Here is a 26,916-nt window from a genome sequence, read left to right on the forward strand (position 1 = left end):
TGTAGCTCTGGGGTTAGGCTGTTCACATCAGTTCACTGGGGAGCAGGAAGAAGAATCGAGAGAGGTTATACTGTCTATTTTGCCTGATTTGGAAGAACTACTTCTGTCTTCCAAGGACATAGGGTCTCTCCAAGGTGATTGTTTTAGGTGGTGTCATAGTCTCCCTCTCTCTTTCTCTCTCTCTCTCTCTCTCTCTCTCTTTTTTTTTTTTTAACAAGAAAAAAAAATGGGTGCAAAAGACCAACATTTTAAAATGACCTGCTGTGTTGGGCCACCTTCTGTCCCACCCTAGTCATCCACAACATCCTTGCAGCCACAATGATTGATATTTCATCCTTTGGCTCTCATAACAAAGCAAGTTGTTATGTGACAGGAGAGAAGTAAGGGGAGTTTGCCTAGTGTCCAAAGCAGAGCTTTGGCTGTTCCTTGCCCTGTAAGCTGAGCATGAGAGCTATTAAGCAGAAGCCTTTGGTTAGAAGCAGTTAGACATTCTCTCTTCTCAATTTCCTAAGGTAAACAAACACCTCATCTCTTTAATAATCATCTAGTTTATTAGACAGATGAGTCCCTTACCTCATCTATCATTTTTAGTTCTAGTGTTAAGGCACTAAATGTATGTTTGAATGTGCATACTCACAGGACTGGGAATGAGAGACCTTTTTATGAATGTGACGATGTATTTCTCAGAAGGCTCAGACTAGGGGAAAGTTGTTTCATAAGTAAAGCACAATTGTAGATGTCCTAGTCCTATTTTACTGCAGTAGTTCATGGCTTCAGAGACACCACTTTTAAAAATATTTTAAGGAGTATTAGAAACAGTCAAGGGTGAAAAATAAGTTAGCATTTTAGAGCTGAACAGTTAAGTAAGAGGGATATTTTTGCCGTTGATTCTGTCCTTTGTGCATACATTCTCTATCTTTTCTCACTGTCATTGGATTTGTTGTAATCTAGATTTCCTCTCCCCCAAAGATTTCACTCCCCAGCAGCAGAGGGCTGGCAATGTTGCTCAGCTTTTTGCTGATGGCTGTAATAAGTCATTGGAGAGATGGCAGAAGATAGCAGAATGTGACAGTGCTTTAAAAAAAAACTACAATATTATTGCTGCAACTGGGAAGGCTGTTTGTCTGCATTAACTTGCCGTCTTAAACATTCTTCTTTCTCTCTAAATGTTTAACATAGGAAAAGGAAGAAAGCCTTTTCTCTCTGTCTTTCTGTGCCTGTAATCCCCCATAAATTCGAAGAGGGAATAGGCTTTTAGGTACCTCACACATACAATAAAGAAGATATGCTTCTTTCAAAGACAGTTTAATTTCATAGCTGGCATTGAACCTGCTAGTTTGGCTAATCACTTTCACTAGCTTCTATAAAGCTGGGCTTGGCACCAACAGAAAAATTTCCAGTAAGCAATCTAACGAACAGATTGACTTCAGTGAACTGAGATTGGGTCAGCATCTGATGGTCCAGTGAGACTATCTTTCAGAGTGGCAATGTTTGCCAGATCCCTCGCTGGGGAAGCTGATGGTACAGATTTCCCAGCTGATTTTGCCGACTATTAGAATATATCCTATCTGTTAATATTCTTATTTATTTTCAAGGAAATTAAGTGCTGCTAGTGATAGGCTGGAGGAAAGAGCCTCTCCAGAGGCTCGTTAATACTCTGTCCACTTAGCAGAGGGATGTCACTGAAGGAACGTTCTGCAAGGCTGTTATCAGAGCCACTATTTAATGCCAATGTGTTTGTTATTCTGAGCCTCTCTAGCTCAAGGAAGATATAATAGATCTGGAACAAATTCAGAGAAGGAACAACTGGATCTGCTGGGACTCTTCAGCATGCAGATGAGATATGAATAGGAATTTATAAAGGAATGAGAGGCAGAGAAGGAATGACTGCAAAATGATTGTCTACTGTCTCTTCCTTCAGAAAAACTAGGTTCAGTAAACTAAACTAACTAAAGCTAAGTTTAGATAAAACCAAAGGATGTGCTGTGTTCCACACACAACGTGTAGACAAGCTGCAGAACTGACTGTGGGATGTCATAGGCAATAAAAGTTTGTGAGAAGAGATGTGGTAAATTAGTGGAAAGGGAATCCATTGATACTTACTAAATAGAAGTCTGTGCCTGTCTCTGCAAGTTTATGATCCTCAAATGGTTGAGATTGGATGAATACATGGGAGAAACAATATATACATTTGTCCTGTTCCTCTGGTCTTCTCACTGTTAGAAATGAAGCAGAGAGGAGCTGGGCCTTTTGTTTGCTCTGATATGGCTGGCTGTTCATGTGTTCTTCAGGATGTGATGGCATAGATGGGACTTCTATAGTGACTGCTTCTAAATACATGCTAAAGATGAGAAAAACATCTACTCTCCCTGCTCTTTCAGCTGCATTGCTATGATTCCTGATGAAGGGCCACTCAATACTGGTGGCAATGACTGGTTTTGCATCTATTTGCTGTCAACTGAACAAAAACTGCAAAATTTTTGGCATTCAGCCTTTAAATACCCTTCAAATAGGAGTGACTATCAATTAACTCTGTGTTTTGGTAGCAAATTCTTTAACTATTCCATTCCCACACATTTCTGTTAATATATGCAGAGAAATTCTTGCCATTTTTATGGCACAGTACAAGCATGGTTTAAGTTGTACATTTGTTCTCTATGTAACTTTCATACCTTACTGTGTATATATGTAAAATAAGATATTCATTTAAAAAGTTGTTCTTTCTTTTTGTAAGTTGCTTTGTTTTCAATAAGAAGTGGCATTTTTTGTTGTCCTAACCCAAAAGAAAACTTTGATATTTTTTTTTTCCAGGAACATTTTTAGTGCTAGTTTTGCAAGACTCAAAGGATTTGAGAAACTGTGGTTTGAATTTGTGCACTCAGGAAGCTTTAGGGATTTAGACAGAAAAATGTGTGGAATGGAGTTCTCATCAGTAGAAGTTCTTTTCTTTTTTTTTCCTTTTGCTTATTACATAAAATGCTGGTAGGCAGGGAATTCTGGCTATCTTTTTGCTTTATCAAGCTGCATAAATGGTCCTGCTCACCTGATGACCAAGGTGTAAATTGCTGTCAGGCAGAGCCCTTGAGCAAGCTGGCACCTCGTGATGTAATTGATTTATAAAGAAGCTTGCGAGCCTCTTGCTGAATGACTTCTCTGTCCACATACAGCTTGGGAATAGTCATAGGGCCTTTAAATAAAGATGTGAAACCTGTCAGCAAAGTAAAGTCAGCTTAAATATCAGCTGAGGCTTGAGCGTCCTTTCAGGTTTTGTTGATTTTATTCTCTCCTGCTCCTTCCTGATCAAGTTTCTCTCTGCTTGAGTCAGACTTGCTGACACTTAGAACTGGTGTGGATTTGTGTGTGGCAAAGTTCAGGTACTTTTCAGATTCCCAGCCTCAAGAAAAGTCTAACTACTGAGGAGGGGAGACCTCTGTGAGTCTTTGAAACTCTTTTCTTTAGCTCCTACAGTTCAACTGGAAATCGGCAGCAGTGTCTGTGGTACCGAAAGCACGCTGTACTCAGGTGATGCTGTGCAGAACAGTTGGAGTTATTTGTGTTAGATCTGCTAGCACCAGCCTGAAGAATACTAGTTATGAAACAAAACTCCTTGCATTCCCCAAGTACAGAAAAAGATTTACTCTCTATCCCCAAATTTATCAATAGGTGATTGATACAGACAGGTAGACAAAATACATGGAAGCAGTGGGAGAATGCTGGTGCTGTGTCTGTCCCCCTGGGCAGGATGCTTATATAACACCATGTCTGCTGACTGGCTATGGAAACGTCTGCTGGTTCTGGATGAACCTGTTGCATCACTATGTGCCACAGTATTGAAGCGTTTTATGTACTGAAAACTTGAGGTTATTCTTGGCTGTGGAAAAGAATTTCAGATGCTGTGGCTTGAGAAAAAGAAAGTAAACTGCAAGACATAAGAAAGGTGGGGAACGAGAGCCCTTCTGTACCTACTTCTGATTTTCATCACTCTTAAGGCTAAAGTTAGGAGTTATTGTCTTATTTTTTACCCTAAACTTAGTCTTGTCTTAAATCCTGTGATCATTTTTGACTGCTTTCATTCCCACATGCACACACTTTTCTACCTAATATCTTTGGTGGCTTTTGAAGCTGCAGTCATCTTCCTGCTCCCCAAAGGGCAGAATACTTGAAGACTTTTAACTGAGGATTTCTGGCTGTTGAATATTAATGTCCTGTGGAGACTTTCCAATTCCTCCCCCTCTAGTGCTTGGTCCATTTAAGAGGCTGCAGTCTGGTGCTTCTCTACATGTTACTTTTCTGTGGTTGATGACAGAAGAAAAGGTTTTAGGGCAGAAGGTGCCAGGTGGACTCCAGAAGGCACTTTGTGGGCTTCCGTTCTTTGGTGCATGTCATCTGTGTATGCTGTTCTCCAGTTCACAATGTCGTTGGGAAATAACCTTTACTTCATAATAAGCTCCTGAGAGATAGGGTCCTACATTTGGTTCGCAAGGGCGAGTGCTTAAGGAAGCAATGCTTGGATAACATCTGTTTCCCAAGAGGGCCTGGGGTGGAGTGCGCTAGAGATCATAGTAGTGGCAGGGAGAACAGCATCTTATTCTGTTCCCTGTGGAGATGTGTGCGGGTGCTCTATGCACTGGAAAAGGTAGTGTTAGAGACAGCTGCTCCCTCAGGCTCCTGCTGAAAGGGCAGTACTGAGGGGAAAATGTTTCAGCCAAAGCATTTGGGAAAAAGGGATAGTGGGAACAGGGAAGAGTGTTTGCCTCCTTCATTTAACTGGAAAACACAAATCACAAATGAGAAGCTCTGATTATGTGAAAACATCATCTGGGAAATGCTTATCCCAGGGCTGAAATAGTAGTGAAATATTGTTAGTCGATATTTCTTTCCCAAATCTGAGTTATTCAGGTTTATGGGAACACATGGCCATTTTCTTGCTGGTTCTGGCTTGCTAGGCACATAGCAGCCAATGTCTGTAATCCATAATTTTGTAGTGTCACAACTGATTGTAGGAGGAAGCTCTCAGCCCAGAAGTCTCTCTCAGTCCCCAGGGAAGGATTGAAATACAGGCATACTGCTGTTTACTGTGAAGGAAACAGACATAAAGGCCTCACAGGCCTGCTGGGATGAGATTAATCCCACAGTCTGCTGAGCAGGGAAAGGTGATTTTGATTTGCCTTTTTTTCTCTACCATGCTCCAACCTCCCTACCATGTTCCAGAGAAAGTTCACTCATGCGACCAGGAAAGACAGAGCGCCCTGGAGGAGGCGAGGCAGAACCCTCGAGAGGGTATCGTCATCCCTGAGTGTGCTCCGGGAGGGCTGTACAAACCAGTACAATGCCACCAGTCAACTGGATACTGCTGGTGCGTCCTGGTGGACACGGGACGTCCCTTGCCTGGTACTTCTACTCGGTAAGAGCTGTAGACCTTGAATCCAACTGATAATCTGGAGAGGTGCCTGCCAGGAGAAAATGAGATATGAAGAAAATAAAATTGCTATACCAGATGAGTTCCTAGTTCCAGAGCAGTCAGCCTTCACTGTACTACCTTCCCTAGAGCTAGCAATGCTTTATATAATGTATCATATTGAATATCGTCTGTGGGAGCTGGTACAGAGTAGCTACCACTTTTGTTTTTTTCTCTGTTAAGTTTTCCAGCAAAGCAGCCCTATCTTCTGGCTTGCTTGGGTGGTAGCAGGAACCAACCATTTGTTTAGAGTTGAGTCCAGGGGCGTGAGTCATGTAAAAGGGAAGAGGCTTTGTTGCATTGTCCTCTGCTTCATATTTCCATGCTTCAGCCACTTGGATTCTGAACAGTACCAGTCTAGAATGCTTCCAGAGTGGGTCTTGGTGGTGTGTTGATAGATTTTAAGGCAAAGATAGATCTGATCTTTAAGTGCATCAATATTTTAAAACTACCTGGGGAATCTTTTCTCTCTTGTCATTTGGAAACAAGTCTTGAGTCTGGCACATAATAAAGGTAGGCTAGCAGGAGCTGGGACCTAAACTTTGCTGGACATGGTAATTCTGCAGAACATGGGCAGTTTTGTAAAAAAGCTTTATCTGTGCCTCTGGGAGCTGAACGAGGACCTTGTACTGTTTATGGGCTTCAGCTGGTAGCTGGTACTGGACTTCAGAGTATTCTCTCACTCCTCTCTCCACTTGCTCCTGGTGCTGCTAGCTTTTCTTAAGCAGCCTGACGCTTGAGAAGAGTATTTTGCAGGTTTCTGATCGTTTGCTTCCCCCACTGTGAGCAGATGAGATAAACCCACTGTAACCATCTGATGAAACTAAAGGTATATCACATAGTTCAGCATCTGTTGTTCTCCTTTTTCAGCTATGAGACCCCGGTATGTGAAAGCGATGCCAGATCGAAGAGCACAGAGATTGATGATCCATTCAAGGACAGAGAACTTCCAGGTCAGAGAGGAATGACAGCCTGTCTCTGCCTTCTCCCTTTGTCTCACCTTGGGACTCTTAAGAGGCCAAGAATATTGTTCATGAGATGGAGAATTTCTTTCAGTTGTCTATATTTTACTATGGATTTTATTCTATGTTATTGTGGATCTCCTCTAGTTTCAGTAGTTTCCTGTAAAAACCTGGGAGTGCCCTGGGAGCTGGTTTATTGCTTGTGTGCCCTTTGAAAGTGTGTCTGAAATAAGATAAGAATTTTCAAGGAAAAGGAAAAAAAAAAAAAAAAAAAGGAAAAGAAAGGATGCCTGGAGGTCCCCTGGGGAAAGTATGGGCTCAGCATTGAAAAAACTTCTCCAAAGCCTGGCTGAGACATGATCATTTCCATTTAGCAATGCTTTAATTTTCAGCAGCTTGATGCCTCCTGAGCAGTGAGTGAGGACACAGCTGCCAATTGTCAGTGAACCAGCCAGTGCCCTGCCACAGTGGGGCCCAGGCAGGGCAGCAGTATCAGTGCGTTAAAGTCCCTTAACTAATGCTGCCAGCTCACTTAGCTGGATCCCTCATTTCCTGCCTGGGACCCAATCTCTCTCCCATTGCTGCTTGTTCCCTATTCTGCCTTTTCCTGTTCTGATTTCTCTTTTTTTAACCAAGCAACTAGCTAGAATTTACTGTTTGCATGCCTTATTTCTGCTAGAAGCAGGTACTGGGCATAGGTGTCTGCACAGCTCTTAAGAATGCCCTCTTACCTGCTTTTGCTCTTTTTTCTCTTTTCCTCTGCCTTTCTAAGGAGTAAAGTGAGGGACCCTCAGTGAGGGATCAGCCATTCTTTCCTGGGTGGAAGTCTGACAGCTTGAAAACAGAAGCTTCAGAGGGTCCTTCTCTACCATGAGGGAGTGGTAGCAGAGAGTGGGAGCACTGCAGAAAGAACCATTCCCCACCATAGCCCTTTCTAGAGTTAGCATAAAGTGAATTGTCCCTGAGGAGGTTAACAAAGTAAATCAGATTTGTTCCTGATTTGCCTGCTATGTCTCTTAATTTTTCCCTGCCACCTCCTGACCGTGGGCCCATTAGCTCTCTGGTTAGCAACTCTGCCCTCAGTAGAGCTCTCTTCTATCCAGCTGCTCATTTTCACAAGACTTGTAGGAATTTCTTATCTACCTTCCTTTCACATATGAATGAAATTGGGCAATTGGTTCAAGTTCCCCCCTTTGTAGGGGATAGAGGAGGAAACCAGCAGACCAACTAGATAATTGCATTAAAGTTCATTTCCTTAGGAAATCATGCTAGAATAGAATAACCTTCCTTTCTTCCCCAGTCCCTTCTCCCCTTGCTTTATTGCCTCTCCATGCGCTCTCCCTTGCCTCTCTGGAACTCCTCTTTTAAAAATCCTTTGCTCTGGAGCTCTTTCTTTGAAACCCTCTTTTTGATCTCTCAAGGAGACAGAATGGTCTCTACTTTGTTCTCCCTTACCTTCTGCACTGCAGCTGGACAAAGGTACAGAAACTACAGGAGGCAGAAGAGGTCTTACGATACTCTGTAATTAAGTGGTCTGGTCCCAGCATCAGGCTTCAGGAGAGCTCCTCTCAGCTCAAGCCCCTTTTCCATATCTCGGTAGACTCTCAGCTCTGTGCTCGACCATGTTGCCTTGCTGGATGGTCCTGCCACAGAATATACTGGTCTGTTGAGGGACTAGGATATGGAGGAGGAGAGTTACTGGTCGTAGTTTGTCTCCCTGAGAGATATTGTGCTCCTTGGGCTCTTGATGGAGATTTGAGGTTTGCTTGATTAGCTGCACTTGGATGTGAAGATTCACTGATGAGCCAGAACTGCAAGGATGGGTGAGAGAGGATGTTTCCGTTTACTTTTTCTGCTCCTCTTTGTTACCAGAACTGAATTTTTAAGAAAATCTCCTTGAGTCTGATCCTTCCATTTGCACTCAACTATGTGAGAGGGACCTCTTACCTTATTCTTTTTCTGGAGATTTCCCCATTCTTCAGACCTTAAGTGCTGCAGGCAACATGCTCCTTGTCTTGCACAAAGAGACTCTGCAGAGGCCAAGGTGGGAGAGACATAAGTACAAATTTCTGCACACCTACACATACCCTCTTCACAAACTGTATCCTGGCTGTTTCCACAAGAGCCTGAAGAAAGAAAGAAGGAAGGAAAGTGTTACTTGCACATAGCAAATGGCAAGTTGCTAATTCCTGCAGACGGTGAGATGCTGAGGCCCCAGGGAGATGACTTCTAGCAAACGGTTTTTCAACCTTCTCATTACTGCAACAAAAAGCTTCTTTAAGTGAGTGGTCTACTCTGTCTGCCCTGGCAGCTTACCCATTACAATGCTGACATTTTCTGGACCGTGTGCCAAACGAGTGCTAAGGGGTGTGTGTGTGTAATACACATAATATGGAGACAGACTAGGGACTGTTGGTTAGATATTGCAGGGAGCAGAGTCCGTAATACTGCAAAGGAGAGAGTTTTGTCAGAGCAATTACAAGCTCCTTTCAGCTGTCAAGGGATTACAGTAAGGTGCTCTGTTGTGGGGTGCATGTGCTTGTCTGCTTGCTAGGAAAGACAGAACATATTGATATTGCTACTTTTTACTAGGGAGACACTGTTCTCCTGATATCTGTTTTCTTAATCAAGTGACTAATTGGTAGTGAATGGTAATTTTGGGAAACAGAGAAGGTAAGGGATGTGTTGATGGCTTCTTTGTCGCATCAGAAAAGACAATGAGATGGGGAACCATAAAAGCGGTGACCAAAAAAGCCTTTGTGCCAAGTGAGGCTAGTTCTGAAGGTGATGGGGATAAGTATGTTTCTTGGTAGGCTAAAAGTGATTGTTGCAGTATTAATGTAGTAGTAAATGGAGCATGATTATTACTCTTTCCTCTTTTCATGTAAGGAGAGTAGGAAAAAGCAAGGAAACTTCATAAACTTCATAGGTTGCCTCATAAAGGTGAGGAGGTATAGATTTTCCTCTCAGCCCTGTCATGAGAAGCTGACACCGTTAAGGAAAGGAAGCTCTGTAAGTCTGCGGTTATGATGGTGGGGAACTGGGTGACCTTAGCACTAAGTAACAGAAATGTTTACCAAACTCATGTTCGGAACACTTCATCCAATTTCTGCCTAAACCAGCAGTGACTGGATGTTTTTGCCATATGATGGCTTCATCTGACTTATTTCTTATGCACAGTGATTGTGCAAAGAACTGAATTATTGTAGAAGTTCCTGACAGGCAATATTCTCTGTGCCCAAAGATAGTACAGGGAACAGTGCTTGCTTTGTCCCATGCTTTAGGAAGCTTTTAAGCTGTCAGTTAGGACCTCAGAACAACTGTATTTTCAGAGAACGATGACTCAGGAGGTAGTGAGTTGTTTTGTAAACTTCTCTACAAGTGCCATCATGGGAATTCTGTCTTCCAGGTGCTTCCAGCACATCCTCATGGTTATGCTGGTAGGGAACTGGGAGAGGCTGTAAAGCTAACCACACAGTCTTCCTGTCAGATACTGTTGGTGACCCTGTGTGTGCATGAATAAAAGCTGCCAGACAAATTGTCAAACAGAGAATCCCACTGAGGGATTCCTCTGCCTTTCTTTAGGGATTGTGCTGATGGCTGCCATATTACACACGAAGGAGGTTCTGACTGATTCTTGCTGAACTGGGATTGGAGCCCCATCCTGTACATTCTCACATTAAACGTGCTCTTTTCTTTCTGCAGGCTGCCCGGAAGGGAAGAAAGTTGAGTTTATTACCAGCTTACTTGATGCACTCACTACGGACATGGTACAGGCTATTAACTCAGCAGCACCTGCTGGGGGTGGGAGGTGAGTCTGGAAAGCACTGGGGCTTAGTGTGAATAAGGTGGCTGCAGACATCTGGATGACTGTGAGGGGGGCTGGGAGGGATGTCTATTGCTCTGAGCTGATTCTAGTTCAGCTGGATTACTGTGAGAGGAGCTAATGCCACATCTTCAAACTCTGTTCTGTCATCATAACCCTGCCTGCCTTTTCCTGCATCTCCTCCCTGGCAGCTGTTCCGCCATAAAGGTTACTATAGCCCATTTGAAGTGTGAAATGAGAGCTCAGTGGGAGGAAGTAGCTTGTTCTTTTGTCCTCTGTTGCATGAAAAGACCTAATAAAATGCAAATGGGTTGAAGCAGACCCGTGTGGCCTAGTGGCTACCACAGGGAGTGAAGAATGTGAACAGAATTCTTGGCAGTGCTACAGGACTGTGGTTTTTCTATAGGGCTGAAGCCCATCTATGGATGAGGAGAGAAGTTGTTTTTCATGACCCTCCTCTCTGACCAGCTGCCTGTTCATCCTCCTTGGAAAAGAGCAGCAGGTCAGGCCACAAGAGGTGCCCAGGAGTATGCTTTTCTGTGACTGGAGAAAAGCTGAGGTCTTGTCTCCCCCTTCTGCTTGGTAACAGAAAATCCCCTTAGTGTGGCAGCTGCAATGCTGTAGCATACCAGGCTGAACAGGACGTTGAAAATGGACTGTGACAGATTTAGAAAGTGCTCTATTGGCTTAGAACATCTATGGTTCTAGTTTCCTCTGGCTGTAAAAGGGATAGTACTAGCTTAGGATGTAGGGTTAGCACCTAGAGAGTAATGCTGATGCTATGCTTTCCTCTTTCAAAATGCAGAAGGAAGCAATATTGTCTTTACTCAGAACAAAATCTTCCTAGATGGCACCTTTATGCCTCTTGTTTTCAGTATGGATTGCATGTGAGCCTGTATGTTTTTAACTTTGCGTTAGATATTACAAATCAGGCCAGTGGCTGAATGCCTGCAAGCTGAATATTCTGTAACCCATCAAATTGGCAGTATATGCCTAGCATGTCTGTATTCATATAAACAGGATGAAAAATGCCCTGAGAATGGGAAATACATCGTTCTCTCCCAGCCATAAGCATTCCAATGTCAATTCTGTGCAATTCACATGGTTCAAATGCAGTGGGTAGGGGTAGCTGGAAGCCCTGGAGAATATTTGATATTTATTTGGCATCCTTGGCACAGAGACTGAAACCCAGCCAATGTAATCATCACTCTTAAAATAAAGCTTAGTATAAACCAATATTGTAGAGACCAAAGATGTATGCCCCCACTACACTTCTGTAAACTCAGCAGGCTTGCTTCCTAATGTTCCCCAAGCTTGGTGTATTTCTCAGCTTTCGATAGAGCACTTTTTGGCAGAATTTTTCACTGCCCAGTTCTTCACACAGTCATCATGTTGATTTATTTCCAGCTCCAGTGTCAGCAGCCCAGTGTGCAAGGGAAAAAAGAAACCTTTTAGCAGGCCATCCTTTGTAAGGCAAAAGGCTACTACCACTGAAATATTCTGCCTACCCACAGCCATGATTAAATTCAGGAAACTGCTCTGATATAAACTTCCATGTGTATCAGTTAGGCTAGACACATACCCCAAAAAGCATACGTCAAGCTTTTCCATCACAGCATGCCATCATGGGGCCATTTATTTTGCAGTGAAAGCATTTCAAGAAATCCTGAGTACTTAAATAAAAATTTAATCAGTACAGCTTTCATTTCGTATCCCTGAGTTTGCAGAGTTGGGAAACTGTCTCCATACAATGAGTTCTGCTCTCCAAGTTTCTCAAGGGGAGAAAAATCTTGAGTCTGCTCTTTAAGAACGCCTGAAAATACTCTCAGTGGTCCAACTTCTCTTGAGCACTTGAGATGAAAGTTCTGTTCCAAGAGGAAGGGTATTTTCCCTATAGGGTAATCAACTCATGTCCAGCCTTAACAACAAACAAAGTACTGGATTTATGAGTGCTCATCCTGTTCCTCCCTGGCCCAGGTGCGCTACAAATGTCGTGTTGAAAAGAAAAGCTAGAGATCTGGCTGTCTGGTTTTTCTTAATGTCAGCTGAGGCAATCATATTTGTAAGGCAAGCTTCACTTACTGCAGGCTCTTCTTTTTGTCATAACGACAGCAGAACCTGGCACTGCATTTAAACATGCACTAGTCTCCTCTCTAGCCTCCATCTTTCTGTTCCTTTACAGTGCTCAGCATTTCATCTTTCAAGTTGAAATTCTCAGGTTTGTGACCTTCACAACTGGGTCTTTTTAGTGTTTGAACAAATGTAGCCAATGATCTAAAGTAAGCAGTAATGTATTACCAGAAAAACTTAGGCCTGTTGCAGAGGGAAGGCCAGGCAAACAGCAAGCTGTATCCCCCATGTCAATTTGCCCCATATATTGCCCTGTGTATTTTAAGATGCAGCAAGTAGTTAAACGGAATGTAGGGCCTTGCTTCTATAACTGGGACACTGGGACAGAATTGAGACGGTATCCAAAAATGAATGGCTTCTGAAAAGGATATGAGCTTGTAGTGTGGGACTGGGGGAAAAATTTGGACATTTGTAATCAGAGTAGCAGCAAGTAGGAATATTAGGTAAGGAAGGGGTAGGGGTAGATTTCCATCTCTCCTTGGCAGCAGGGATGAATCCTAGCATACAATATGCACCTTTGGTATCAATGTTAAAAAAATGTGACAAAACATAAAGAAGAGCCTTGCTGAAGATTCAAGGTCTGAAAAAGCCCAACAGCAACAGTCCTAGAGCTCAGTCTTCCTTAGAGTATTGAAACAGAGGTTGAAAGATGATTTCTTGTAACTGAGTATCTCAGGAAGTCCAAAAACAGCTAGCTAAAGAACCCGTAGTAGAGAAGAACATGACTAGCTGTATAGAAACAAACTTGTGATCAAAATTCCTTTAAAGCAAGGGTGATTCTGAGGTAGAACAAAGTAATGAGGGGATGGTAGATTCCCTGTCTGCAACACTTTCATCTTAGCCCTGATACCTTTCAAAATGACTCACTGTAGACAAACCTAAGTTATTTTCTTAACAGTAATTTGGTTCATGTTCTGTGAGTATGATATACAGGAAATCAGATTAGATGACCCTGTGGCCTTCAGTCTGAATCCAAATGTACAGAGTTGAAAACCTCCTGGATTTGCTGAGTGTCTTCATCTTGAAGACATTACCTGTTTATGCTGCAAAGCTATCTATGGTTTTGCAGTTGACATCCTTATTGCTTTTACTTGGTGAGGGGAAGACATGGGGATAAATGAAGAGATCTGTATTTAAAATACTTCATAGAGCTGTGCTAAACTTCACACTTGGCACACACAAAACAATCTAGTAGCAGCATAGTGAGGCTGTGCAACTTGGGTTGCTGCAGGCAATGTAAGTAAAACCTGATAAGACTTTTTTTTTTTTTTTTTTTTTTTTTATTGGGCATGCTTAAAACAACCTTGTAAGCCCTTATAGGTCTTGTCTTGTTTAAGCAAGTTCAAAGCTATTGACTTTAATTGAGTTACTCTTGCTTTACAATAATGTAAATGAGATGAGAACTTCCCTTCCTCATGGCCCTGGTTTATATTACAGCAAAATAGCCAAGTAGACTTCATTTAGACTTTTGAAACAGAAAATCTCTGGTAAAATTCATTCTTAAGTTTATGTAATAACTCCAAGGCACATCTTGTTACTGTATGTTTTCTAAGCAATTAAAGGAGCGCTTGTAGGAAATTGGTTTATTAAACAGTGTTTGGTATCCTTTTGAAAACGCATATAGCTGAAGTTATTCATGTATAAATCCTGCATAATAGGAGCAGCCTTTTTTTTCAATGTAGACTTGGCTTTGGTACATTTTAGTCTATGACTAATTTTCTAAGTCAGACATATTTGTATCACACAAGGCCTAACCTAAAACAGACCAAAGGGGATCCCAGCCTGGATTTCCCTGATCTAAGAAACTATTTTTGGTCCCTGCCAATTCAGAAATGAATTTTAATTGCCAAAATGTGTGCACTATAGCTTGTTACATGATCAGCAAAAATATTAATGCCCTGTGGAATTTTAGGTTAAAGGGGCAGCTTACAGCAGTTGTCCCTATAGTGTAACACACCAGCTGTGTGCCTTCATTTTAAGTTGCCAATTATTCCCCATGTAACAACCCTAAAAAGTCCTTCAGAAAATTGCCCCCAAGGTTCCCTTTCATGCTTTAGCTGCGTAGTTTGAAGCAGACAAGTAAAGCTCAGCACATCTCCAGGGTGTTCTGAAGCTGAGCCATATTTTAATAAAGATTGACATTTTCAAACTGTATAGGGAAGTTAATGCCCAACTCCTATTGCATTTCAATTGAAGTTGGATACCAAATTCTCTTTATGCTCCTATGGAAATTCTAGCCTAATTAAAGACTGAGAGAGTTAGTATAAGAGCAGGCTCTTTGAAAAGTCAATGAGGGGCAGAGGGAAACAGTTTTTAAACCTTCTAAATGATTTTTTAAAGCTTTCTAAATGATTTATCCCCCAAACTTCAGCGAAGTTGTGTTCAGAGAAATTTTGTATACTTAGTTAGAGGAGAGGTTAAAACTGGGCCTGTAATAGGAAGTTAAAACTTAAGTTTTAACTGTAAAGAAATTATAAATTCTCCATAATGAGTTTGGACTTTGTAGTACCCTTTTGTTTAGATTATTTTTGGGCTAGCTTCTTGATTCTTTTTGCTATATGGAAGGGAGTATGAGAAAACAAATACGTGATCCTTTTGCAATTTCATTAGAGGTAATCCTCTTGCATTCAAGCTGTGTTCCACGGTTACAGCTTTTAAACCTTGGGATAGGCAGCCACAGAGAAGAACAAAAGGAGAGCAAGAAGTGGAAGCAAAGCAAGAACAATTATGAATTATACCTTAGGTTATTAAACTCTTATCATTTTCCACCTCTCACATTGGGCTTCTTCTGAGTCAGAGGTTTAGCTCAGTTGGTTAGAGCATGGTGCTGCTAATGCTGGGGTTGTGGGTTTGATCCCCATATGGGCTATGCTGAGGGTTGGACTAGATGATCTCCGGAGATCCCTTCCAACCTTATGATTCTATGAATAGCTGTCATGGGCCCCATCCGACAGAATCAGTCCTATCAATTCTTTAGCTTTGCTCACATCCATCTTTTTTTCCCAGCAACAAAACCAAATAACATGTATATACTTGCAAAGTGTTTTGGGGTCATAGAAACTTCCAGCTTTAAATCCTGTGGCCATCCTGACTAAATACATACTTTGTGTGTTAGGAGTGGAAGCTAGACTCAATTTTGGCTGTCCTGTTACTGCAGGTGCTAGCAGCTTCTCGTTCATCAATGTTCGTTCTTCCTGGAATAACTCCCACTGCTTTATAGTTAGCAGCCTCTGCAGTCTGGAGTTAGGGATGTTATGTTGAGTTTATTCTACTTCCCCTCTCCTGCCTCAGCTGCTCTCACTGCTAAATAAAATTCATATTACAGAGTTGTAAGTTTCCTAAAGCATTTCAAACAGGTAATAACTTCCTGGATGCTTTAGAGTTCACATCTCTGCTTTCTCTCTAAGCAAGATTCTGTATTAGGACTTTTTGTCACTGCTGCAATGTTGTGAGTCACTGCAGCCTATTTCTGGATGTAGTAGGCCTGCAAGTGTGTAGGGAGCAAAGGATCAGAGCACTGGTTTCCCAAAGAGGTTGTGGAGTCTCCTTCTCTAGAAATACTCAAAACTCGCCTGGACATGATCCTGTGTAACATGTTCTAGGTGACCCTGCTTGAGCAGGCTGCTGGACTAGATGATCTCCAGAGGTCCCTTCCAACCTCAGTCATTCTGTGATTCTGTGATCAGCTTTGGTAGGCACGGACTTCAGTTTACTCAGGAGCATTTGGAGGAGCACATTACGCTTTGACAGTGCAGTCCTGTGGAGGATAATGTGATTGCACACTGTATGTGGGTAGCATCTGATATGCCTGCTCTCTTCTACTTTACCCTGTATACATACCCTTTTGTGTTGGTCCTTCCCACTGAGTTAACTCTTCCCATTTTGCTAGGCTGGAAAGCATTACAGATTGTATGCAAACTGTTCAGAAAAGCTGTCTGTTTGACATTTTGGCATATGCTTCTCTATTTTCTTATTTTCTTTATGCTGTATAGTGTGGCAAAATCTGCTGGTTTGTATGCTAGCTATCTTCATTAGATTTGGAAAATTGACTTGGTCAGAGCTCATTGCTCCCACAGCTCTGAGTTTCTTTTGGTAAGTGAATTAAGTTGCTCTATAGTTTATAATAGCCTGCAGGGTAGATGACCCTGTGTTTTTATCAGCACCATGGGTGCAAATCAGGAGCAGTCTCTCTGTGCCCTGCTAAATATTCTCCCCTGCCCTCCCATCATGAAATACACACATACAACCTCTTCTGCTTCAAAGACTTACTTCCATTGGCAGATATAACTGTATATGAGGGTTAATGAGGTAATGCAGGGTTTTTCTTTCTTTTGGTTTCTTTGTTTTTCTGAATTATTGATAATCCTTTAAAGTGGATTGTTTTGTTGTAGTGTTAAAGAGTACAGTTAGAGGGAAAAGCAGGTGCAGCTGAAATGTGGTCAGCAGGGGTTAGGTTATTTAGAGCATGGTGCTGCTAATGCCAAGGTTCCAAGTTCAGTCCCTGCACGGGCTATGCTGAGGGTTGGACTAGATGATCTCCAGAGGTCCATTCTAACCTTCTATTCTTCTTCTATGAGAAGGTTGAGAAACTTGTCTGTTTTCTAGTATGATCTGTCTTTATGAGGTCTTACAAAGTTGCTGCTGCACTGGAGTTAGAGATTGGAATTCAGTAAATTTTCACATGATTAGTGTTAGAGCAAGAGATGTTTTCCTGCTGGAAGTCGAGAGTATACAGAACAGCTTTGCTCTCACTTTTTTTTTTATTATTATTATTCCTTTATGATCTGAATGAATGGAGAGGCAGCCCAACAAATGATGTGTGCCTCTGAGAGCTGATTTATTTCTCTTGCAACAGGATTGGAGAGACAATAGAGGGAAATGGAACACTCCAGAGAAATCTTTGCTTGCAAGAGAATTAGAGTCCCCAGATACATTTCAGCTGACCTAGTATGTGCATTGTCATGGTATATGATCAAAGCTAGGTGGGTTAACAGTGCTATGGATTCCTGTAAACTCACATTTCATGGATGGAGCTCCAGTATCTTGTAGGGACAGCCATCAAAGTCATGATATCTAGGTATTCTGTTGTAACCTCAGTCATTAGTATATCACCTAATTTCGCAATAAACCAGGGAGATATGGCTGCACTGAGATGCTGAGGCTCCTCAAAATACTTCCTTGGCTAGGATTAGATGATCATTGGGAAGGACAGGCAACCAACTCAGAAACTGCAATACTTCTTATCCAGCCAACAGAAAGTGGTAAAAACTCAATAGTGGCAATTTCTTGCAGTCACAGAAGTTAAACTAATTCCTTTTAGGTTCGTTATCGTGCTCTAACTTTCAGCATGAGCATTCAACATGTCTGTAATGGCTAAGATGTATCTGTTATCACCTCTGGAGTCAAAGTATTTGTATTAACCTGTGGATTTCTTTGATTTTCTTTATGGATATACTGAAGAGAGTTATATTCCCTAACTTGGCCCCCCTCTTAAATAGAGGCACTTTTCCGTCCTGCTTCTGAGTGACTCTTCAGTAGGTAGCGAGAAGCTTGTTTTCCTGTCTGTCTTTCTGCTGTTTGTTCTAGGGATGCTCTATTTTCTCCATTTCTGAATCTGCAGTTCTGGGCCTTCAGGAAACAGAGGTCAGAGTCAAGGGCCAGTCAAGGTGTGGACAAACCACAGATCAGGTTGTGCTCCTATACCTCAGCAAAAGCAAAAGATCCTCCCTCACAGTCCGGAACTTCCAGTTCTTGCTTGTGGCTGTTGGATAGCCACATTATATGAGTATGTGTTGGATAGCCAGCTTATTTCCAAAAGAGAAATGACTGTGCTCATAAATGTCATAAAAACAAGCGACAGGATGTGTTTTTATTCTTGCCTGTCATCCTGATCCTCACGCCCAATTTCAAGGTTCTGAAAAAATCTTGGCAATTCTTTAGCTTTCTGGGGAGATCTTCGCAATTTCTGCTTGTCCATGGTTGGCACGAGGGTCTTGCCTTTTATTTTGGCTCCCAAAACTAAGCCAAACTCAGTCCACAACCTCTTTGTCCTCATCCCCAGTGTTTATTGCACTGTACAGTGACCAGGTGCTGTGACTGAGTGCCAGGCTGCTTTTCAACTAAGAATTAAATGATGGAAACAGTTGCAAGTAAAACTTCAGGAAAAATGTTGTGCAGTTTATTTTTCTTTCTCCAGCGTGTGTTTTTACTTGTGTCAGGATTCCAAATGTCTCTGGATAGGGACTACCTTTCTAAATTGTGTTCTCATTTGCAACACTATCAGAGAAGGTTACCAGGGACAGGTCTTCCACCTAAGCTCCAACACTTATGTTCTGCCTCTTGCACTCACCTCCTTTAGTGGTGTAAATTACTAAGGAGGCAGGGTAGAGTTTTTGTTTGACAGGTTCTGTAGCTGCTTTGTAGAGGCAAAATTGATCATCTTGGAAGGTCACAAGGATTATCTCCCTTCTAATCTCAAAAAAGAATTTATCAGTGTGACAGTTAAATATTTATCCTATCATTCTCTGAAACAAGGTTGATGACGGTCTTAAAATGTGTTTTACAAAGCACACCTATAGTGAAACTGAGTCTGGGTTTGTGTTTCCTCATCAGCTAGGATGCCCTGAACTCTGACTACAGTCGGGATGTTTGAAGCCTGCAGCTGTCCTGCTTTCTTTGCTGGGTGTTGAATTTGGCAGCAGCTGGAGGTGTCTCCTGGAATAAGTCAGATTTAGAGCAACCAGTGCCAGTGTAGCAGGTCTGACTGGTGCCTTATCATTAATTTGCATGCACTAGAATGTTTTATTCTTGCAAGGAAGAAGACTCAAACCTCAGCCTTATTTCAGTGTCATTTCAGCTTACTCTGCTGGCGCAGCTTTTACAAAGACAAGGCTCTCTGAGAGCAATTCTTGGATAACTCTTCCCCTTTAGAAAAGGCATCTTTCCTGGCCCTTCATATCGCTGAGGATGAACTCCTTTCTCACTGCTGCTGCAGCAGAACACCAGATACTCAGATACTGCTTAAACAGGATGACATAACAGTCCTTGTTCAGTAATGGCTTGAAATTGAATGGCAACATTCTCTACTCCTGCATCCTTAGCTGTTGTTTTTTCTCATCTCCTTCTTCTCTATGATCTTTTTTTGTTGTTGTCCACAGAAGGAAAATGTGAGCCAAATAATGTCAAACTTGTAATATCAAAATGAATAAGAAATGTAGCAGAATGAAGTTGCCAGTTCTGTAGTATTGCTTATTAATGGATTTGTGGTGCTTGTCTGCTGTGGAATTCTTGTATATACATCAACCATGTGAAAAGCATTAAATATGCCACAAATACAGCACAGGAGTTCAGATCATATAAATAGACACAGTAAGAATGTTGCCTCCTGCCAAGGACATTTTCAAATAGTAAATGTGTCCTATATTAAATGAATTTGTTCCCCTTCTGAAGTTTAGGTGGTGTTATCACAGAAACTACTGTGATAGTTGGCAATCATGACTCTCCTGTTGGTAATTTCAGTGGGAGCCCAAGAGTCAAAAGGACCGTTGAGATTGCTGCTTGTGCTTTAAAGGGAATCCTTGTAAAATTAGGCCAAGTTTCAGCAACTGATGTTGGGAGAACCTGAGCTGCTGAGGGGATTGGTCTCCAGGACTCTCTTGGCACCTCTTGTTAGTGTGAAAAGACATTTTTACAAAAAGCTAATCTCTCAAAATAGCTCAGCTAGGAGGAGGAGGAGACTGTAAGGCATGCATACTTACCCTGTTTTGAATATGGCATAATCATATGTATGACTCAAGAAGCAGCTCTGGCTCCTTGGTGTGTGCTTGACTGTTAATGAAAGCACCCCACTCCTCTGGGGGCCTGTGCTTCCTGTCTTCCAGGTTCTCTGAGCCAGACCCCAGCCACACGCTGGAGGAGCGAGTGGTGCATTGGTACTTCAGCCAGCTGGATAACAACAGCAGCAATGACATCAACAAGCGGGAGCTGAAGCCCTTCAAGCGTTATGTGAAGAAGAAAGCCAAGCCCAAGAAATGTGCTCGACGTTTCACTGATTACTGTGACCTCAACAAGGACAAGTCTATCTCACTGCAGGAGCTGAAGGGCTGCTTGGGAGTAAGCAAGGAAGGAGGTAAGTGCTTTTCTTTTCCTATTCCATGAGAATAAAGAACTTACAAAGTTCTTTAAAGTTAAAGCAAATTCAGGAATCAATTTCCTACCAAGTGATTCAAAAGCACTATGGATCACATGAGAAAATGAGTAAGGTAATAACCTGCCATGCAAAGGTAGTTCGTTATTTGTATTATGGCTCTGTCTTAAAAGTCCTTCTCACAGACATTTGTGCTAAGCACAAATTTGCAAGACCCTTGCCTATAACTTGGAAACTGTAGTTCAGATCAAGTCCTTTCTGAGTAATATACTGCTAAGCATATTCTGTTATCTGAAATGTAAGCTGGATGATGTATGAGCCAGCCAACAGTCCTCCTCCAGATATTCTGTTGACTAACAAAAATAATACTTATTTTTATTGCTAAATCCAGCATGCAGGAGAGTGGATGATGCAGAGAGAAGAGCAACTCAGAAAGAAAGTGTGGGACTATACTTTTCTCAGAGTTGCATTGCGCCTTAGGATTGGGAGAGAAATAAGGCGTGTCAATAACAATGGGTTTTTTCTCTTTAGTGTGTGAGCAACCAACCGATCCTTCTTCCTTTTCCTCCTCTTTCATCTTCACCTCATCTTCTGCTGGGATCTGGACCAAATCAATATTTTTCGAAATTTTATGAATTGAAACTGTTCAACCCAAATTCAATAATTATCAGTCATTCTTGACTGAGGACAGATTTGCTTGGCAGGAGAATGCAAACAGCGAGATTCCAGGGGACTAATTTCCTTTGCAGGTGTTCTGGCTATGTGGACAGCTCTTGTTATAGCCACCAAGTTGCAGGGAGGAGTGGGTAGCTTTCTTCAAGTTCAACCTTTCCTGAATTCCTTTATTCAGGTTTAGCACAAGAAAGAAGGGAATCAGTGCATTTGGGTATTAGGAATTTGCCTTTTTTAGATGTTTTGCAAACATCTTAGAATAATAAACATGGCACATTACTCATCAGCTGTGAGCCAGTTTCCCTGGCTCAGTGGAAGCTTTTTCTTAGTCATCAGTACCTTACTGAGGAATGACATACCAAAATAGCAATTCTATCTCTTAATTTTATTGCCTTCTCAATAAGATGAATATGCCAAATGAGTTTTATTGCTATTTGGCCTGGAATAAGACTCTCTGGAATCTGATGCTTTGGCCAACTGACTTTGTGGAGTTTAGTTTATGGAAGGAAAAAAAAAAGAAAAAAGAGAAGGAAGAAAATGAAAATCTTTGATCCAGAGTGAAGGGAAAAGAAAGCAGTGAGACATGTTGTTGTGAGTGTCTGATTGACAAATTATTTGCTGAGAACACAGCCTGACCTTTTGTGATTTCTTTCACTGCATGAGGACATGATTATATGTGCAAAAAGGGGCTCTGGCCTTGTATCACATAGCTTCACATACCTACTAGGGACCAAGCAAGCCTCAGGGATAAATGGACAAGTTACATGGGAGGAGAGCCCTTGGGAGAAACAAACAGGGAAAGTAATATAGACGGCTAAAATGCAATGCAGGGAGCAGTTGTTAAAAAGTAGAGAATAACTAAAGGAGCAGACTCTAGAGATGCAGTAAGCAAGCTTGTGATGGACCTTTTAAAAGTAGCTATGAATTTGTGAGATGGTGGATGACATGTTTACCTTGCTTTCTGTTCACAAGAACCTCTCAATTAGTACTCAGTACAGAAATACTGACTAGAAGTAGTCAGTAGCTTACTCCTTCTTCAATTTCCCCTTATCCCAAAACATGGATGCATGCAGTCCATGTGTTTCCTGTCTATACTTCTTTCTCTATACCACGACCTCCACACATCTGCTTGGTTGTGGTCCAGGCCAAGAGCTGGTTGGGAATCTTTTTGATGACATACTTTCTATTGTAAAGTGCCAGTCAGATGAAACCAAAACTCTTTATAGAAATGGTTATGATTCAAAAAAGCTACATAGGAAAGGTTTTTCTTCTCTGCGTTGGATTAGGAGGGGTTTTAGGAGGCAGAGAAATACCATCATTTTTCCTTGTTGTGCTTCATCACTAGTACACTTGCCTCAGCTGTTCCAAATCCTGCTTGGTATCCCACAGCATAAAGACTAGAACAAGGTGGGTCATCATTCCAAGTGGTTGTGCCACCTGCTAAGCTAATTGTGCTGATTTTGAAAATAAAACTTAAAGACAAAATTTTTAGGGTTTAGAATGATGAGAAGTACAAATGTTAAAGTTTCTGCATTTTTGTCAGTTTTTAACTTTTTGATTGTTTCTTTTTTCTGGACAATTTCATCCAAACATAGAAATGGTGTTGCCTGGTGGAAACACAGGACATAAATCAGCACTGTTACATGCCTTTTGGGCACTAGAGAGACTAAAAAAATAAATTTTATGTGGGAGAATTCAGCTGGGATATTCATAAGGACGAACCTGAATCTGAACTGTTTCCAGCTTAGGATCAGACCTATCTGAAGTGCATAGTTCTATCATTCTTCACCTCCTCAGGAGGTAGTTGACCCATACGGTCACCTAATATGTTTGCACTGCTAGCCGGTGGCTCTTCAGTGAGGAAAAATCTCTGCCCAGTCTGCCAGCAACCATTCCTCTTTTCCATCCTTGACCCAGGAAATTGCTGAGGAGTCCACTAGGTCTGGCAGCAACTTTGCGTAGCTCTTTCCACTGTGCTTAAATCTGATGCATTTCCATCAAGGGCAACACTGATGGAGAAGTGCCATTCTGAGCAATCAGAATGCAGTAGCCACCAAGAGTCACCCTTGAATGGCTTGCAGAAGCCTGCAAATGGTTCCTTAAACTGGGGCAAAACAGATGGAGGTCTTGTAGCTTATGGCTTACGAGAAAGTCTTTGCCTTCATTTGATCAACGATTATCTGTTTGAAGGATTGTGGAAGGAAAACAGACTGATTTACAACCTTTTAAAAGCTAGCATTCATCAGTGCAGTGTGCACAGCCTGACTCAAGGGGGGAACAATCAGTGATCAAAGAACCAATTTAGCTCTATCCATCAGTCCAAAGACATGGTCCTTGAGCGGAGATGGACGCATGTTGCAAAGCTTTGTTGGAAAGTTACTGAACCCAAGATTAATTGGAGTGTAGTGATCTCAGAACTGTAAATTTGAGCAATGCTTATACTAATTGTGCTGGCTGCAGAATGTTGGAGTTCAGTTTTACCTCTATTTTCTTCCAAGCTTAGAGGACAAAGTCAGCACGTTGTACCTGCCTAAAGAGTAGCTGAAGGATTAAGCAGGGAGTTCACATCCCATGATTGCTTTGCCATAGAATCGTAGAATGGTAAGGTTAGAAGGGACCTCCAGAGATCATCTGATCCAACCCTCGGTGTAGCCCACACAGGAATTCAACCCGCAACCTTGGCATTAGCAGCACCATGCTCTAAGCGACTGAGCTAAACCTGCCATCCAAAGGTTTGTCAGACTGGAGGTGCTGGATATGATTCACAGGCCATGAAGACTTCTGGGGTGGAACCCAACAGCTTTGTGGCATCAACCAACTATCAAGAGCACAGTTCAGAAACAGGATCAAAATGTCTTCATTAAAAATTCAGGGTGGGTTGATTAAGCAACATGTCACTTTCTACTGGAGATGAGCAAATATACCAGGAGGAGGGAAACATATTGAAGAATATAAACAGATTTAATTTGGTGATGTTCAGGGCCTTTTTGGTCTCTGCAGTAGCAACAGATTTCTGTATGCTTAGGTGCTTTGTAGGGACGTTGATACTCTATCGTTGTTATGCATGCAGCTGCGAAGGAACAGTTAGCAAGCAGCAGTCATTTGGGAAAGGCCTCCTTACTGAAGAGATTTACTATGTGGCCTGGTGATTTATGAAGAGCAACTAGTCATAGTAGATAACTGACATTAGTCAGAGAGGCCATAAGAAAACTGTAAAATACCATTTGCTGAATAAAAGCAGGTAATGATTGAGTTAAAAAACCTGAAATTCAGATTGTATCTAATCAATGAATGTAAACACATCCACTCATCCAGTGCTTGGTTTTGTTTGCTTTGTTCAAATATCCCCGGTTGGAGCTCAGCTCAATCGAGGTGCTGTAGTTTATCACCTTTAATCTAGCAGAAATTCACCTGGGAGTTAGTATCAATCAGGACATCAGTGTTGTGTTGAGGACACAAGATAGGGCTCTTGGCAGCATGTTTCTCCACTTGCCAAATAAGTCAGAGGAATAGATTCTACCTATGGAAAGCTGCTAGAGTGTCTTCGGGACTTTTCCTTCTGAAAGATATGTGGTCTGATACAGTGTAGCTAGAATTGCTGCCCAAAATAGCATATCTATGAGGCTGAGCAAATACTTTGCATTCTGAGACTTACTAAATGATAGAAATGTGACTTGGCCACTTCACTGTTACCTCTGTGGTACTCAAGTGCTTCCCAGGCCTACTTCAATAACCTGCTGTCACTATCTGCCCTATTGCTTCCTCTATCTCATATCATCTTTATGCTCAGTGCAATATTGTATTTTGGTAGGGTTTTGTTTTATGCAGAGGTACATGTTGGTCTGTGTTTATACTGAAGGCAGCTCACTGAAGATGATATTCTCTGCCATTGGCGGGAAAGGTGTTGAGCTTCCTGGTAGTCTTTAGTTTCCCTGCATGGATGTGTCTAGGACAAGCCCATAGAAAGCTCAGTCTTATTCTTGTGGTGGAAAGGGCTGTTATCTCTAGCCTTTAGCCCACCTGTCATTTTAGAACTTCACTATTAATTTAGGTGAAGTTTCCCATGTCTTTCTGAAGGCAAATGAGTTTCAGTCGATGCAACACACAGTAGTCTCAGCTGCCTCGGGTGCAAAAGCTTTTTCTTGTCATGTTCTCGTTTACACATACAGGCTGCTTGAATTGAGAAGGGGATTAGTACACTCGACCAAAACCTAGCCAAAGCCATAGCTTGTTTAAGTTTTGAAGGCGGGGGAGTGAACCTTTGAGAGCTACTGAAGCCAGCTTTCAGCCCAACCTGAATAGTGCTATAGTGACAGCAAAGATGAGTGAAAACCCAAGCAAATGAGAGGAGACATTTTGCTGCATGTATGCTGAGTTTAAAGGGAGATGATTTTGCTCAAGGCAGTCCAGGGTACTGTGCTCCTCTAACACCAAGCCTTAGTAGCTGTAAAAAGCCAAGAAGGAGTGAGACAATTTCTGGAAAAGAAAGCATGTGATGTCATTTAAAATTCATGTGGTTATTTCATGGTTGGGGGAGGGGGCAGGAAAGGAATTGGCAAGTCTGCTTCTCTGTGCACCCAAATATCAGTCAGGGGAGTCGGGGCCTGGAAAAGCACTTCAGAGAACCAGTGACCAAAGCTGTGTGTTACAGAGTAGCACCCTCTAGGGGCCTCTAGATTACTTGGCAGCCAGAGGAAAAGTCCAAATCTGCAAGTGTCCAATAAGCTAAAGGACAGAGAGACTCATAAAGATCCTGGATTTTTATTGCCAGACCCCTGAGTGAGTCCCAATTAGCTCTGGAATAATCTGCCTTTCGGCAACAGAGCCCTGCTTTTTATATACAGGTGCAGAAAGTTAACAGTGGTTCCTCTGATCTTGCCAGGACAGATGGCTGATACGAGGCTGGTGTTCAGGGGCCCTGAAATAACTTACCACATTTATATGGTTCCTCTTATTAACAATTTTTAAAGCCAACAAGTTATGCTTTGTGATCTATTTTAAACTCAGCCACCACCACCTTTCTTCCTCCTTTTCTTTTTCTTTCTGGTGATTCCATTTCTTTCTTACAGTGCAGCTTCCTGGGGTTCTTTCCCATTCTCCCACCATTTCCGTAAGTTTCTTCTTATCCTTCTTTTGCGCAAAATTTTTTTTCATTGGGTGTGAGCATCTGTATGTATTAGTGCAAGTTAAATGCTTAGATGTGTGAAGCAAGCTACATGGTCATGTCAGATGCACACGCAAATCAAAGGTAAGTCTTTTGCCTGGCTAAAGTGAAGGGTGGCAACATGCCTACTGATTCTGACTGGAAGCAGGAGTTTCCATGTCCAACTGATGGGCCCTCATCTGAAATTCAGACAAAGTGGATAGTAGGAAATACAACAAGCTTTCAAGAGTTCCAAGCTCCTCTGATTTCTGAGTTGCCTGTACCTAGCCACCTCCTAGGAACTGGATTAATATCAGGGGTGAAACCCTTGTCATTAGCTCCATCTGGTGCAGGGTGTATGTTCCTACATCTCATATGCAGTACCAGCTGTGCAGTCTATTGCTCCTCTTCTGCTGGATATGAGTTCAAATGTTGATTTTAGGCACCTGTTTGGTCGTTTGGCCTAAGCTTTTGGTCACTAGAAATTTAGTAAGTTTGGGCTACCTATATTCCCTCCACCTTCTCTTTACTGGCTGCCCCCTTCTATAAGACAAACACAGGAGCCTGCATTTTTCCTTC

General features: G+C 42.0%; 1 protein-coding gene across 1 annotated transcript in view; it reads left to right on the top strand.

Annotated features, from left to right (window-relative positions):
* SMOC1 (SPARC related modular calcium binding 1) overlaps nt 1-26,916 on the top strand; it is a 132,343-nt gene that overhangs the window by 100,810 nt on the left and 4,617 nt on the right. Inside the window, exons 8-11 of the mRNA XM_062576247.1 lie at nt 5,212-5,404; nt 6,329-6,411; nt 10,126-10,231; nt 20,257-20,504. Coding sequence (XP_062432231.1) covers nt 5,212-5,404; nt 6,329-6,411; nt 10,126-10,231; nt 20,257-20,504 — 630 coding nt within the window. The remainder of the gene's footprint in view (nt 1-5,211; nt 5,405-6,328; nt 6,412-10,125; nt 10,232-20,256; nt 20,505-26,916) is intronic.

The sequence above is a fragment of the Rhea pennata genome, chromosome 5, assembly GCF_028389875.1.
Source record: "Rhea pennata isolate bPtePen1 chromosome 5, bPtePen1.pri, whole genome shotgun sequence".
Taxonomy (NCBI): Eukaryota; Metazoa; Chordata; class Aves; order Rheiformes; family Rheidae; genus Rhea; species Rhea pennata.